Genomic DNA, 13355 nt, shown 5'->3' on the forward strand with positions numbered 1-13355 from the left:
AAGTGTCATCTCAACATTAGCGACCTTGTCATTTTTTTGTCATGATGCTTGTTTTTTTAAATTAACTTTTAACCTCTTTTGGCCAATGGCATCGTGCCACACTTGACATCGACATCGTAAATTCTTAAAGCGTAAAAAAAACCCACACAATAATATTTTTCCTTGAGATTGACGTATAATTTACCCATCATCCCCAGCCTCCCACGCTGTGCCTCAGCTGCCACGGCGACCGCTATGCGTCAACCTCTCAGCGACCTTTCACCCTCCCCCGCACCCGGCACCACCCACTCCACTCCACATCATCCGAACGCCCGTGGGACCCCGCTGTCACGCCACCCCACACGCACGACACAACTGCAGACGGAGCTGCAAAAGCCTCTCTCTCCCTCCACCTCCTCCGAGCAACAACCTTAGCCGCCTTAAGAGGCGCCCGCGTGATTATTGTTCCCATCTCCACCCCGTTTTTGGCAAAAGATCGAGGCCCCATATCAGTCAACGTTTGTGCCATCACTGAAACGCAATCACGCGCGAAGGGGGTGTTTGGTGGCACCGCAAGTGAATTGTTGTCATGCAGAATATACAGCTTTTATGCGGCTGCAATTCTATCGCTGTGATATAACAGAGCACAACAAAACACGCAGAGCATGATTCACTTCTTATGCTGTAACTCCACGTGTGACTCATTTCTCAAGTGGCTGTGCTCTAAATACTGTAAAGCCTCACATCTCTACCCCACCCTCTACCACCACCACTACCTCCATGGCAACGTTGCCCTTTGAGAGAGAGAGCATTCCTTGTGATGACCACATTCAATCAATCGCTCGGCTGATGCACCCTTGAAAGCTTTCCAGCTGAGGGCATGGTTTTTTTATTTACGTACACATACCTACGTGCGTGTACGTGTGCATACAGATATATACACGGTGTATATGTGTAACAGACATTATATCCACCCATGGCAAGCTCGTCGGATGGAAACCATTACGCAGTAATTCTCGGCCTCCCGAGTGCTGACGCACTAATGCCAAATCCCCGAGATTAGCGCACGGTTTGGATTAAAATCTGTTTACAGCACTGGAGCACTGGTCACGTGTCCACTTCGTGCAATGGCCTAATTAGAGCCATGCTTGTCACGAAATGCCTGCAGGAGGCGGAGGGGAGGGAGGGTTGGAGCGGTGCACGGGGGACATCGGCGGAGGGGACGATGGGAGGGGAGGGAGAGGCCGCGGTGGCGCACAGAGCCGAGCCAACGGAGGAGTCACGACGCATTCGGCAAAACTGAGCCCCATGCCGCAGTTCGGCAATGGCGCCGAACCTAAAGGGTTTCTGCTACTCTCAACAGATGAGAGGCAACAAAAGAATCCTTCATAGGACGGGAATATATACAAAAAAATAGCAGATCGTATTTCTCATTTAAATGATAACATTTGCATCCGTGACGCATTGACACGAGTAACCAGAGGTGTAAATGCAATTCTTGTGACAATGCGTTCTTTTTTTTTGCACCCGAGCATTTTTAAAAGGGTTTCTACCAGTGGCGGCTCCTGCAAAATCTCTCAGGGGGGGCAAATGTCTGGATGATTGATAAGGATAAGGTCCACCCATGCAATGGATAAATTAACAGCTTAAGCATGTAAAGGCAACTTCACTTCTTTAATATTAATGAAAAATAAAGTGACTCTTACAATACATCTTGTTTGTTTCTATACTCACTATTAAAACAAACCACTCAAGTTTCTTTTATTAAAGATTCCACTAGGTGGCGACAAATTATATTGTTGGATGAAACTTGCTTACGTATGATGACGTAAGCACGTAGGATGACGTAAGCACGTTAGGGCGAGCCCTCCCGGAAGCCATAGAGAACGCATTGCAGCGCCCCCCGGTCGAAAAAAAACATCTTTGAATGTAAGTCTATGGGACCACTCGGGGCGATTCTCAGCCGGAGTGAAATCGCCCAAAAAGAGGCGGTTATCCACAGAACGTGACATGACGCTGATTGGACTATATCCAGAGGCACAGTGACGGCTAGCGTGACTCTGTGGTTGAATGACATTGGTGGTGCGTCGCCCAATCGCCCTAATGAAGAAACCACCCCTGGTTTCTACCGAGTACGCCAGCAAAAAATAAAATAAAACTCCTGCATGTGTTTGCCAATATGCTATTACACAAAATGAGCGCAATTTTGAAATGTAGTACTGGGACAGCGCATGGCTAAGGGGTTAAGAGAGGTGACGTGTGATTATTTACAGAGGCAGCCTTCCCCAAGCACTCCCTTCATCTCCCACCTTCACCACCGCAGCGCGGCATCACCGCCCCCCAACCTCGCTCCGCTGAACCCCTCTGAATGCCAACCGCTCACCCCCCCCTTCCACGTCCTTCATTGTACAGTTGGCGAAAACGTCTCCTGCCCCCACCAACAAAAATTAAAAAAACATGCGCGTGAATAAACCGCACGTCCATCAAAGGCGTGCGGCGTCGGCAAACACAATCAAGCTGCCGCTCCGTTGCTGTGACCACGGGGCAAAAAGCGAGCGCTGTTTTCGTTTGCAACTGTGTCTCGCCATCTGTCGCCGCGCAAGCTCGTTCAGTGGCCCATTTTAGCGCCATCCCAAATGCATCGCACGCTAAAAACAAACTGCCCAGCCAGGCGTCCCCCCCCCCCTTACTCCCAAACCCACCGCGGCTGCTGTTCCACTCACGCCATCTCCGGCAAGACCACGAGCCATTCCAATTTCAACCACGGCCAAGTTTCCAGCCCGGTTGACGACACAGCAGGCCAACTTGGTGCACTGGGCCAATGGTAGCCAGCGCCGGTGCAATGCTGGCCAACTCCCGTCGACTCTGGGCAGAACGTCGCTTGACTATCTGGGAGCGGCCGAGGGAGCCGACATGATTGATCCGTCTCCTGCAACTGCTCGGCAAAATGGGTCTGGAAGCGTGTTCCAATTTCGCAAGCAAACAATCCCTGCTTTCATTCCCACTTATTGAATATGATGAGCAAATAACCCATCAATGGCTTTAACTACACGGCAGACCAACTTATTGTCATCGTTTTCAAAAAACATTTTCTGTAATATTGTATAATGCGCCATAAGTTGGCCCTCACCATGAAAAAAATTAATCTCTGCCACTGGCAAACATCCACCAAAGGAGATAAGCACCACCCACGACCCCGCCAGAGTTTGGCAGCCCACATTCCCTTGAACCTCTTTTGTGCCACAGTCCAACCCTCGAAGTGCTGCTGACTGGCCACGCCGGATGACACCCATCAGCCTCGGCGCTATTACCACGACGTGCTGCACAAGCACTTTTTAAAGACACTTTCAAAACTGCGCTCCGTTGTGTTTTTTTTTACTGGAGTTTGTTTACCGTGCATTATGCTCTCATTTTAGGCATCAGCAAATCGCATGCGCATTACGACAGCCATCACCCGCTCCCCGTCGGGCACAGCACCACGCCGGCCAAGCACACCCATCGGGCCCGCCGCAGCACTGCAACCGCGTGTCACTCATTAGAGGGGGCTTGGCGAGAGATGCCCGCTTCGGCTCGGCAACAGCAGGCAAGCGCCGCGAGGGCGGCTCGCGGACGACCCCTCTGACCTTGTCCGGCTGCGGCATTTATCGCGCCGTGCCATCTCGGCGGTGGTACCAGGGGAGCGGCCCGGGGGGCGACCGCCGGTCGGTGTGGCGCGTCACAAATTCTTAGGGCTCCATTGCGCGGCGCCCGCGCTCCCCTACAGTCACGCTTCTCGTGGGAAATGGTGAATGGGTTCCAAAGGGGGACGTAGTGTCCGGGAGAACTGCCTCCTGCCTCCACGGCACACCCAAGTAACTATTTTAAAAACTATATTTTATTTTACCAGGTAAGGCCCACTATTCAGCTATATATCTCTTTTTCAGGTGAGACCTGGCCACAAATGATAGCTCAACGAAGTGGCTTGTCACGTGGAAATTTATAGCAGCCAAATACTCTGAACGTCTGTTGATTTTAAATGTCGAGGGAAAAATTGGAGGACCCGCAGAAAAATCCACGCGACCACGGTGAAAACATGAAAACTCCACATCAGGGTTGGGATCGAACAACGATCTCCTGTATACCAGGCAAGGTAGTTAACATCGCCACAACCATCAATTCCACGGCGATATGCCGCGTGGTCTTAAAGGATGGCCGATTACGAAAAGATGCTCTTCAAGTGTGATGTGGGTTAACACCAGGGACCAGAAGCAGGTGTTTTATTTATTCATATGAACCAAGGCTTTGCGTGCAATCAAGTATGTCTTAAAGAGGCTTTAACCCAGTTAAATAAAAGGGTGATTAATGATAACCATGAAAATACGTAACACACACACATCGAATATATGCGGCCATAGTGAGCGACAGAGAATGCGTTGACTGATGTAAATACTCAAGATGTTGCAGAAGGACTAGAAATCAGAATTTCGCCACAAATATAGTCAAGGCTACGATTCGACCAATAACGTATTATTGAAAATTAAATTTTCGAGTTTGGACTGCCAATGTTGGCAGGCAAAACTGTTGACCGTTATAATGTTTAAGCTAGGTCTACAAAGGTTAATATTTATTTTCTACCTCAAATTTTCAGATATTTTTTGGAAGAATTATGCTAAAGCTGTGACAGCTCCCGCATAAAGCCGATACGGAGCTATCACTTAATTTGATGAATCTGTGTAGAAACGTATGCACACTGAGATGTGTATACAGGATACGGCAGACAGATCTGAAGCGAGGTACGTAGTGCGTTGTGTACAATCATAGCCTGTTCCTTTTGTCTTTCGGTCTGAAAAAAAATCTAGGTCACACCCTGTAGCCGCCCCACGCAAAGCCCTGTCTGTCATCCCCGCTGCAGTGATGTCAACATCTGTGCTTTAAACAAGAACTGAACATCTGGATTTGTAACCTAAGTACTGCCGCAGGGAAATCTGTAAAAAAATATATAAACCATTGCACACTGACCTCACACCTTTGTCCCGTTAAAACCTCATACAACGAACCACACCATGCAGCTTTCAGCATATAAAACATTTAGAATTCTCAGAACACCACCCCAACCCCCTCTTACGTCTCACTGCCCATCCTCCTTCCTCCTCTAAAACCTAATTCCCTTGTTCTGTAACCTATGGCGGTCTGCCTATCGCATGACAGGGGGGGGGGGCACACAGAGCATTCGCTAAGTGCCCCCATTCTCTGTGCTACTGCAGTCGATCGCCAGCATCGTGGCCGAGATGGGATCTCACTGGGCGGGGCACTCTTCATCCTGCTCAGTCAGCGTGCCGCTTCTAGTCGTCTTCCCCGCTCCGGCCAGGCCGCCCGCAGCCAGGCCCGCTCTCTCGTGCCGCTGTCAGGTTTGGACAATGATTTTTTTTGGTTCTGCCCTGAATACCGGTAGTTTGTGCGCTGCCCTCTGAAACCCCAGTGACCTGAATTCGATTCCTGGCCACGCCTAACATCAGCGGCGAGTGATATCTGTACCGGTCCTCGTCAAGGGTCACCAACCCGCACTGACCAGTGTGGTAAAGTAAGGTCAAACAACCCCCATGACTAACACAGCATGAGGGAGGTGCAACCATACAGCAGGGGATTTTTGAAAGTGACCGAAATAGCGTCGTAAAAATCCAACTTACAAGGTTATAAAATCATCAAACGCTGCAAAGAGTACAGATGGACATGTCACAGCGACGCGCCTAACTGCCACAAAAACGGTCACGTTGTAATGCTCAAAGTCCACAGACGTCATTTTGTTCCGCGACGTATGAAGATTGAAAGGACTGTGTAACTCAATATAAAAATACATTTAAAACTAAAAGAACCACTCCCCCCACCACCATGTGACAATCATGCGACGTGCTTCCCTGCAGCCGCTTGAGGTTAAATCATGCGCTGCCTTGCGGAGCTGCCCGAGAAATTCGTTTGGCCACGGGAGTGGCTCTGGGAGAGTTCAGGGGGTCAACCCACGTTTGAAATGTGTTTTTTCGAATGTTATTTATTTTTGCAACCCGCATAAGGATTGGTCATGGGAGGTGGATTTGGCCGACTCTCCGGGCAGGCAGAGGCGAGTGTCGCTGTGCAACGCGCGGTTTCTGCGAGGATAAAAGCCCCACTTTAGTTACGGTGTGACGGGCAAGCCCCAGCAGAACATGATTCAACTGGCAGCGCAAACACCAAAAAACACACACACACATGCGCCCGCTCAGAGCAGCCTGTTTTTAAAAGCTCGAAAACAGATGCCGGCTACAAAGTGAAAGTGGATGTCATTACAGCCATTATAACCATCCCTCTTAGCTGGCCTAACATGCCTCGGAAAAAAAAACTAGTCTGGCCACATTTGTTTTGAGATTAAAGGCAGATTGTCAATTGGATTAGCAAATGATTGTAGCAGTTACATTTTTCAAGGGAGCCGAGAGGCAACTCACTGTGCTATTCCGGGAAATATTTACCTTTGTCCGACTGACTGTCCGAGAACACTTGGCATGTCTTTAGGGAAACTACAAAACCCTTGAAGCAATCCCTTCCAAGGTTATCGCCGAGATCCGACAACATTTTCAGGAAGCATTGGCAACTCTTCCGCTATCAGGCCAATGTCTATCCACTACTGGATGAAGGCCACCACTCCACATCTTCTCCGTCCACACAGAGTGATGCCACAATCCCACTCCTGAACGTGAGCTGTATGTACGTTGAACTTATTTCACACCGTACGTAGCCAAACCGTACTAACCGGGGCTAATCTGATTGCTCATCTCCACGTTGGTCATACTCCCTGCCACGTGTTCTCCTTTGGCTACCATTCCATCGCCTTGAGGCTCAACTCTGGAGCTTTAATTTGTGAATTTCGTCAATCGTTTCCTGGTATTCATTTCCATTTTCTTTTAAAAATAAAACCTTTGTTGTCAATAAATGTTTATTCACTCGAAAAAGTTTCAGTACAAAAAAAACTACTTGACGGTACGCTGCTTACCGGTGGCGATTCGCAGCGAACGCCGCTTGGAATGAGCGCCCGTGTATTTGTTGTGACCTTGCGCACCAAAAGGCACGCGCAGCACACGTGTGGGGGGGTGGGGGGGCGTCGTTCGGTGCCACGCAGTGGCCCCGAGTCGCCGCTGTGGGCGCCAGCAGCGCTCGCTCGCACCGCGCGCCATCATCCCCGTTTGGGGGTCCGGGATCTACCCCGAGCGTTCGCTCACCTGCGGAGCATTAACCGCCTCCAGACAATTGGAGGATCGTGAGCCGCATCGGAAGTTACCGGGAATTATGCCTGGGGTTTTCCCCGAATTTGTTTGGATCGTATTGCATCCCGCTTTTTACGTTAACTTAAATTAATCGCAAAGCAATCCTCAAAATATTCGCGTACACGATTGTGAAGTGTACGGTGTTACGGTAAAAATAACCACTACAGCGATGTAAAACAGGCATAAAATAAGCATGAGAAACACTATAAAGTTAACTTTTCTCAAATTAATAGTGAAGAGTGCGCTGTACCTTGGTGAATCCGTTTTATATATGTGCATGAGTGACTACTGTACGTGCATGGGAAGAACGTGCATGTGAAATTGAAACAAACACAACTGCTAAGAAAACAAACGGAGAAGAACTAAATTAAGAAACAAAACAATTGATCATCGATTCGAATCTGGGCAACAATCATCGGGACAATTTAATCAAATGACATGCAGAGACTCTGCAGTGGCTGCAGGAATCCCGACTCGGGGCTTGTGAATTGGTTATTTGCATTACACTGCTGGATTGATGAAGCAATGAGATCAGCCCATGTGCAGCAGTGGGTAGAGCATGGAGAAAGATTGTTGGGGGGGGTCAATACCCATGTGACACACCATTACCCAATCATTAACGTGTGATTGGAATCATCATGGATAGAATTCAAATACAAATCCAGATGGGTTGAACGGCATTGTGGATCGGCTCAGATGTCTGGATACGGAGTGATATACGGCATCGAGTCAAAAATCACCCCAACGCGCTGGTGACCTTTTTAGCTTTGAGCGTGCGCGCGAGTGAGTCCTTATGCTGCCATATGCACTCTGTGCGTTGCAGTATTTCTTTGCATGGCCAACTCCGCTTGGGACGATATTCGTTGGAATGCCCCACAATATAAAATCAAGAGTTTCCTGACATCCTAATTTCTCCGCACGTAAGGTTATGGCCCACGAGTCATCCTCAAACAATGGAGGTGGCTCCCTTAATTAATGTATTTACCAGCTTTTACTTCTTGGCATGAATTATTTTTGGAAATAAAGTTAAAATCATGCATGCATGCATGCATTCAAAACTCTTTGAATCTACCGAAGGAATACTCCCCTCGTGTTCGTATGTTCACGCTGGAGTAAATATCCACGCTGTACCCCTACGCGGTCACGTCAGCCCTCTCTACCCTTTTGAAGGCTCTCAAAAGAGTGTGCACATGCTCTGCCTTCCATGCCTGCCCACCACCACCACCACCAGTGACTCAACGGCGAGGAATTTTTTGTGAAGGAGGCTGCTGCCCACCTTTGCTGCCCTCTCCACGTTGGCCTGCCACCTCTCCGCCTCCTGAAACACAGTGGGGCAGGAGAGTTGAAAAAGAATAAAACAAAACAATTACCCGGCGCGTCACAGACGGCCGCCAGCGCCGATCGAAAAGCAACACTCGAGGCCCCGCACCCGGTGCAGATTGCGTGCACTCTTCCGCACTCTGGCCGCCTGAAAAACCCAACAACCCTCATGAAGCCACGTAAAATTGCCCTCGCCTTTAATGCGCTTTCTTTTTTGCATCAGCATCTGTTACGCGACCGAGTTGACATCCTGCCGTGAGCAAAAACGTGCTCAAGTGACCAATTTGCGATGGCTCTTATGGCCGGGTTCAAAGCACTCTGGGTAAAACACGAAATGACACATGTGGGTGCGCACGCACAAATACCCACAAATATGTAAGGGCCGGACATGGAGGAGGCTGAGGAGGCTCGCTCGAGAGTGGAAGTGGGTGTAAAAAAAACAATCCTGTGCAAAAGCATTATTTTTTATCCGCTAGTGTGAAACTTGAGATAAAGGAGACAAGATTTAAAACACCAGCTGAATTTAATTGTGTCAGCTACCGCACATCCCCCCCCCCGGAGGCCTCAAACCTAGGGACGCAACGAGTGGTATCGCTAGCGGAGGGAAGCGGATTCGCTCGGATGGAAGGGACATGACGAGTGAGTGTGTGGGAAATAAAAAACAAAAATCCAACCTCTGAACGCAAAAAAAAACCGCTGTAAGAGACACTATCTACAAATCTATACTTAGACTGCAAGGAACGCATCTGATGTCAAGCGCTGTTATTTTGTCTACCAAACCGCCTTTTATTTTTCTCGCGAAACTTTACATGCGTCAACAGGAATGCGTGAGAACCGTTCGTCGTGTTTCTCTTTGACAATACGGGACCCCCGTTGCCTTTCAAACAAAGTTCAGTATCCCATGACGAAAAAAAAACCCGTAAGATTCCTGGCGAAGGCAACTGAGCATAGACGTGTTCTTGGCCGCCGCGGCCGCCACGGCCGCAGAGCCCCGCGCAACGGTGTTGTGGATACGAAGGCTTAGCGGAGAATGCGACAGTGGCGAGGGGCCGGCATTTTCAGCGTTTTTTTTCTCGAGCGCGTAGGAAAAGCACCGCATTGTAGAGCCATCTGCGAAGACGTGTTGTGACAGCTTTAAATAAAAAAAACCTCACGAGCATATCGCAGGCGCTTTCGCCTGCGATATGCTCGGACTTAATTACGGTGGTGAGGGGGGGGGAAGGGAGGAGAATCTCGTAGCGGAGGCTACGTGAAACGGCATCACGAACAAAGTCAAACGAGCGCCAGTAGGTTTAGCTCACGGAATATTAACGATTTAATTGCGAGGCCGATTTCTTGGAAGTGCGAACAGCTTCTTGGTTTTTTACATCATATAGTTGTTGAATATGGCTGTTACTGATTTGACTTCGTTGAAATGTATTAAATAGCACATGTTTATGTATGGGGCCTTGAGGGAAGCAAACACTGTACATCTTTCGGCCTTGCATTACCCACTCATGAGCACCGAGTAAGTCCTCTGCGCAGGATGCGTAACTCTGTTGGTGCAATGCCTTTGACAAGACCTCATCCTTCATTGCTATGCACAGCTGCAACCACCGCTGCACGCTACCGGGGGCGGCTCGGCAGCGGTTGCAGGAACGAGTCGTGAGAGTCGGAGAAGAGACGGGCACAGAGTACATCGAGTGAAAAGCGTTTTCATTTATACCGATAATATTGCAGTCAAAAATACCAGAAATTAATCACACGCTTCTGTCAAAAGTTGAGGATTTTTATAACAATGCATCTGAAACTATTTTTCACGAGTGTTTCCTACCTATTTCCTCAAATCTGTAATTATTTTTGTTCAGTATCATTTTCCATCATCACCATTGCCCCCCACCCACTCCCCACCCGTACTTTTTTCGCCCCACCGACAGCACATGCTGTTTACAGCGGGGATTTGTTTGTTGCTCCGCACATGAAAACAAAACCGCATCGGAACTGAAGGTCAACACTGGATACCTACAAAACCAAATTAAAAACAACCATTTGGAGTTGTCAAAACTCAAGCAGTAAATGGAAAAAAATTACAATTACGCGACCATATTGTATGAGTTAAGGAAGGCCCCTTCGACTAGAGCTCCTGGGAGGTCGCACGCTCTGCTCCGCTGTCCCCACCATAATCTGGAACTCCCTCCCTTCAGCCGTCCGTGCTCTTGACCCCTGGCCCGATTAGCACGGTTAGCCATCCATTTAGTAGGTACGCGAAAATCTGTCAAAACTTGACCCCTCCCCCTCTCCCGGTATGCACGCGTACTTTATACACCCCCCCACCCCCCCCCCCCCCGAATCCTATAGAACGGCCAATATATTTACTCCACGCAGAAACGATCAAGGATGAATAATATGAACGTGGTTGAGCAAACAGATAGTCCACCGCCGGACTATCTAACTCATTTGAAGGCCAATGTAGACACATTATTATCGAGGCTTCACCCCCATTCCCGTTTCCTATGCGTACATTGTCAGTAGACCCCCTATACGCAAGCGTACGCATTTGGGTTAATCCCCCCTCCCCCCTCCATGCGTACATACTAAATGGATGGCCCCATACCGTGCAAAAGTTCAACATATATACAACCTGCATACAAGTATTGGCTCAAGCCCTTCTTCCCTTTCTGCTTTACCTATCACTAACTGACAATTCCTACAAAGTAAATATTCCCTGTGTCTATACAGCATCTTGAGATGCAGTTGCATTTAGACGACCACATAAATCAACATAGCATTGTGTTAAATGTCCCGTTGTTGTTGTTGTGCATGGGACTTACTACCAATGTGGGGTAGAGTGATTAGTGGCTGTAAAGTTGCTCTTTAAAGGGCAGGGACAGGTGTATTGTTGTATGTCCAAGCTCCGTGTCTTTAACTACATGCCGACATCGTAAATATGTGAACCTGCTGAGGGCACTCACGAATAACCAGGCCAGGGTGCTCACTCCAGGCCAAGTCGGCCTGGCCAGATGCCCTCACTGAGAAGGCAGTGAAACTGTGGCAAATGAAAGACATTGCAGCGCAGTGGCCTTGAGACTTGAGACTGACTGGTTGTCTCCCTAGCAGAGAGTTTGAGCTCACGACGCAGCGTGGGATTGAAGCGTCCGGAGACGGGAGGCAGAGAGCGGCGAGGCAAAAAGAGACAGCGACTGACAGACGCAGGAAAAGAGCAGCTGACTACAATGGATACGCGTCCCTCTTGTGCAAATCAGGTGGAGCGGTAGCGCAGTGGTTAGCGCACTGTGCTCGGTGACCAGAGTTCGATTCCCAGCCACGGACAACATTAATGGCGAGTGACATTTTTTCCCCCGCCCCTCACCAATCCCCCAACTGACCAGCGCGGTGAAGTACGGTCAAGAAACCTTCATGACCAAAACGGCGTGCGGAAGCCTTCATCCAACGGCGGATCCACGGTTATTTAATTATTTATATTCTGCAAATCGTTCTTATTCTCCCCGCGTTGAGTAATCCCCCTTTCACAAAAACCAACTGGCCAATAAAGCCTTAGTGCACCCAACTACTGTACGTGTTTAATTTATCTGCTTCTGATCGGCGCGACATCCCGTGGGGTAGCGTGCGCGTGCGTGCGTGCCGGGCCCACCTGCAGGATGGCCTGCATGTCGTGTTTGATGCGGCCCAGGTCCTGCAGTAGATCCCCCGCCCTCTTCACCGCCGGGCTGCCCTGTTCGTCGCGCCCTCCGCCTGCTCCCGGAGACCTGGGGGGAAATTGACATGGAAAGGAAAACGCGTCACGTTCAAAATCTCGGAGGAAAACACACCCGAGCGTTGGCGGCGCGCGCGTTGCTGTCGGGTGTGAGACCAAGCGGGAGGCCGCCGTGGACCAGCGCAAGCGGCGTCTTCCCAACGGTGCTTAAGGTCCAGCCCAGGAGGCCCCGCGGGGTAATTTCCACACCATTGTTTTTTTAGATGATGCACGATGGCCTCTAGGTGGGCGAATACGTGGCCACTATCAGAGTGTGTGGGAATAAAACAAAAGACCCTTTCGAACACTCGGGTCAGGATGAGGCCCGTCCAAGCCTCATGGGTATATTGTTTTTTTATCACATGCACACAACCATCCCACACATTGTAAAAATATATATTGAGGTCAGTAGATAGAGTGACACTATGTGAAGTTTACATAGCCGTGTCCCATGGCAAATATTAAAAGACACTCAAAACAAATCCTTTCAAAACCAGTCACGTGGGCCATAAAAGTGTTGCAGCATAATATTTTGAAAACCCTCCCTTCGATTCGCTGTTTGAACCTGTCTTTTGTTCTGGAAGCTTTTCTTGAAGTCTTTTTTAAGCATTAAATATATGTTAAGCCTCTTTAAAAAAAATTACCAATGGGATAAAAGTACTGTACAGAAAGCTCTGCATATTATATTTCAAGTAGCTTGGAACCTGCCAAGTCAGACGGGCATGCTGTTTCATTCTAATTGTAGCCTGTGGGAACGGGCCAGACAGCCAGCGTAGTGGAATTTGCCACACAGCAGTCTCTCTCATTAAAAGCAAGAGGAGAGAGAGTGGTGGGGGGGGGAGAAACTGCATGGATTTGTGGCAGCACTTCAAAAGAGTGCTGCGCGTGGAATGCATGAGCCAGCAAGCCCAGTAAGCATTCCAGCCATAACACGAGTGCCTTGTGCTTGCGTGCACATACGTGTGTGCACGTGTTCCGCGGAGGGCCCACGTGCGAGCGTCGAACGGTGGGGGGCACGCTTCCCGCCCGGCCGCACCACGCTGCATGCGAGC

General features: G+C 49.2%; 1 protein-coding gene across 5 annotated transcripts in view; it reads right to left on the reverse strand.

Annotated features, from left to right (window-relative positions):
* KIAA0586 (KIAA0586 ortholog) overlaps positions 1-13355 on the reverse strand; it is a 187923-nt gene that overhangs the window by 50312 nt on the left and 124256 nt on the right. For 4 of the 5 annotated variants that reach the window (XM_078858668.1, XM_078858671.1, XM_078858669.1 and 1 more), the window contains exons 11-12: positions 12202-12316; positions 8527-8568 (exon numbers count right to left, since the gene is read on the reverse strand). In XM_078858668.1, coding sequence (XP_078714794.1) covers positions 8527-8568; positions 12202-12316 — 157 coding nt within the window. The remainder of the gene's footprint in view (positions 1-8526; positions 8569-12201; positions 12317-13355) is intronic. The other variant, XM_078858670.1, reaches the window with a different exon arrangement.

This window comes from Lampetra fluviatilis, chromosome 7, assembly GCF_964198595.1.
Source record: "Lampetra fluviatilis chromosome 7, kcLamFluv1.1, whole genome shotgun sequence".
Taxonomy (NCBI): domain Eukaryota; kingdom Metazoa; phylum Chordata; class Hyperoartia; order Petromyzontiformes; family Petromyzontidae; genus Lampetra; species Lampetra fluviatilis.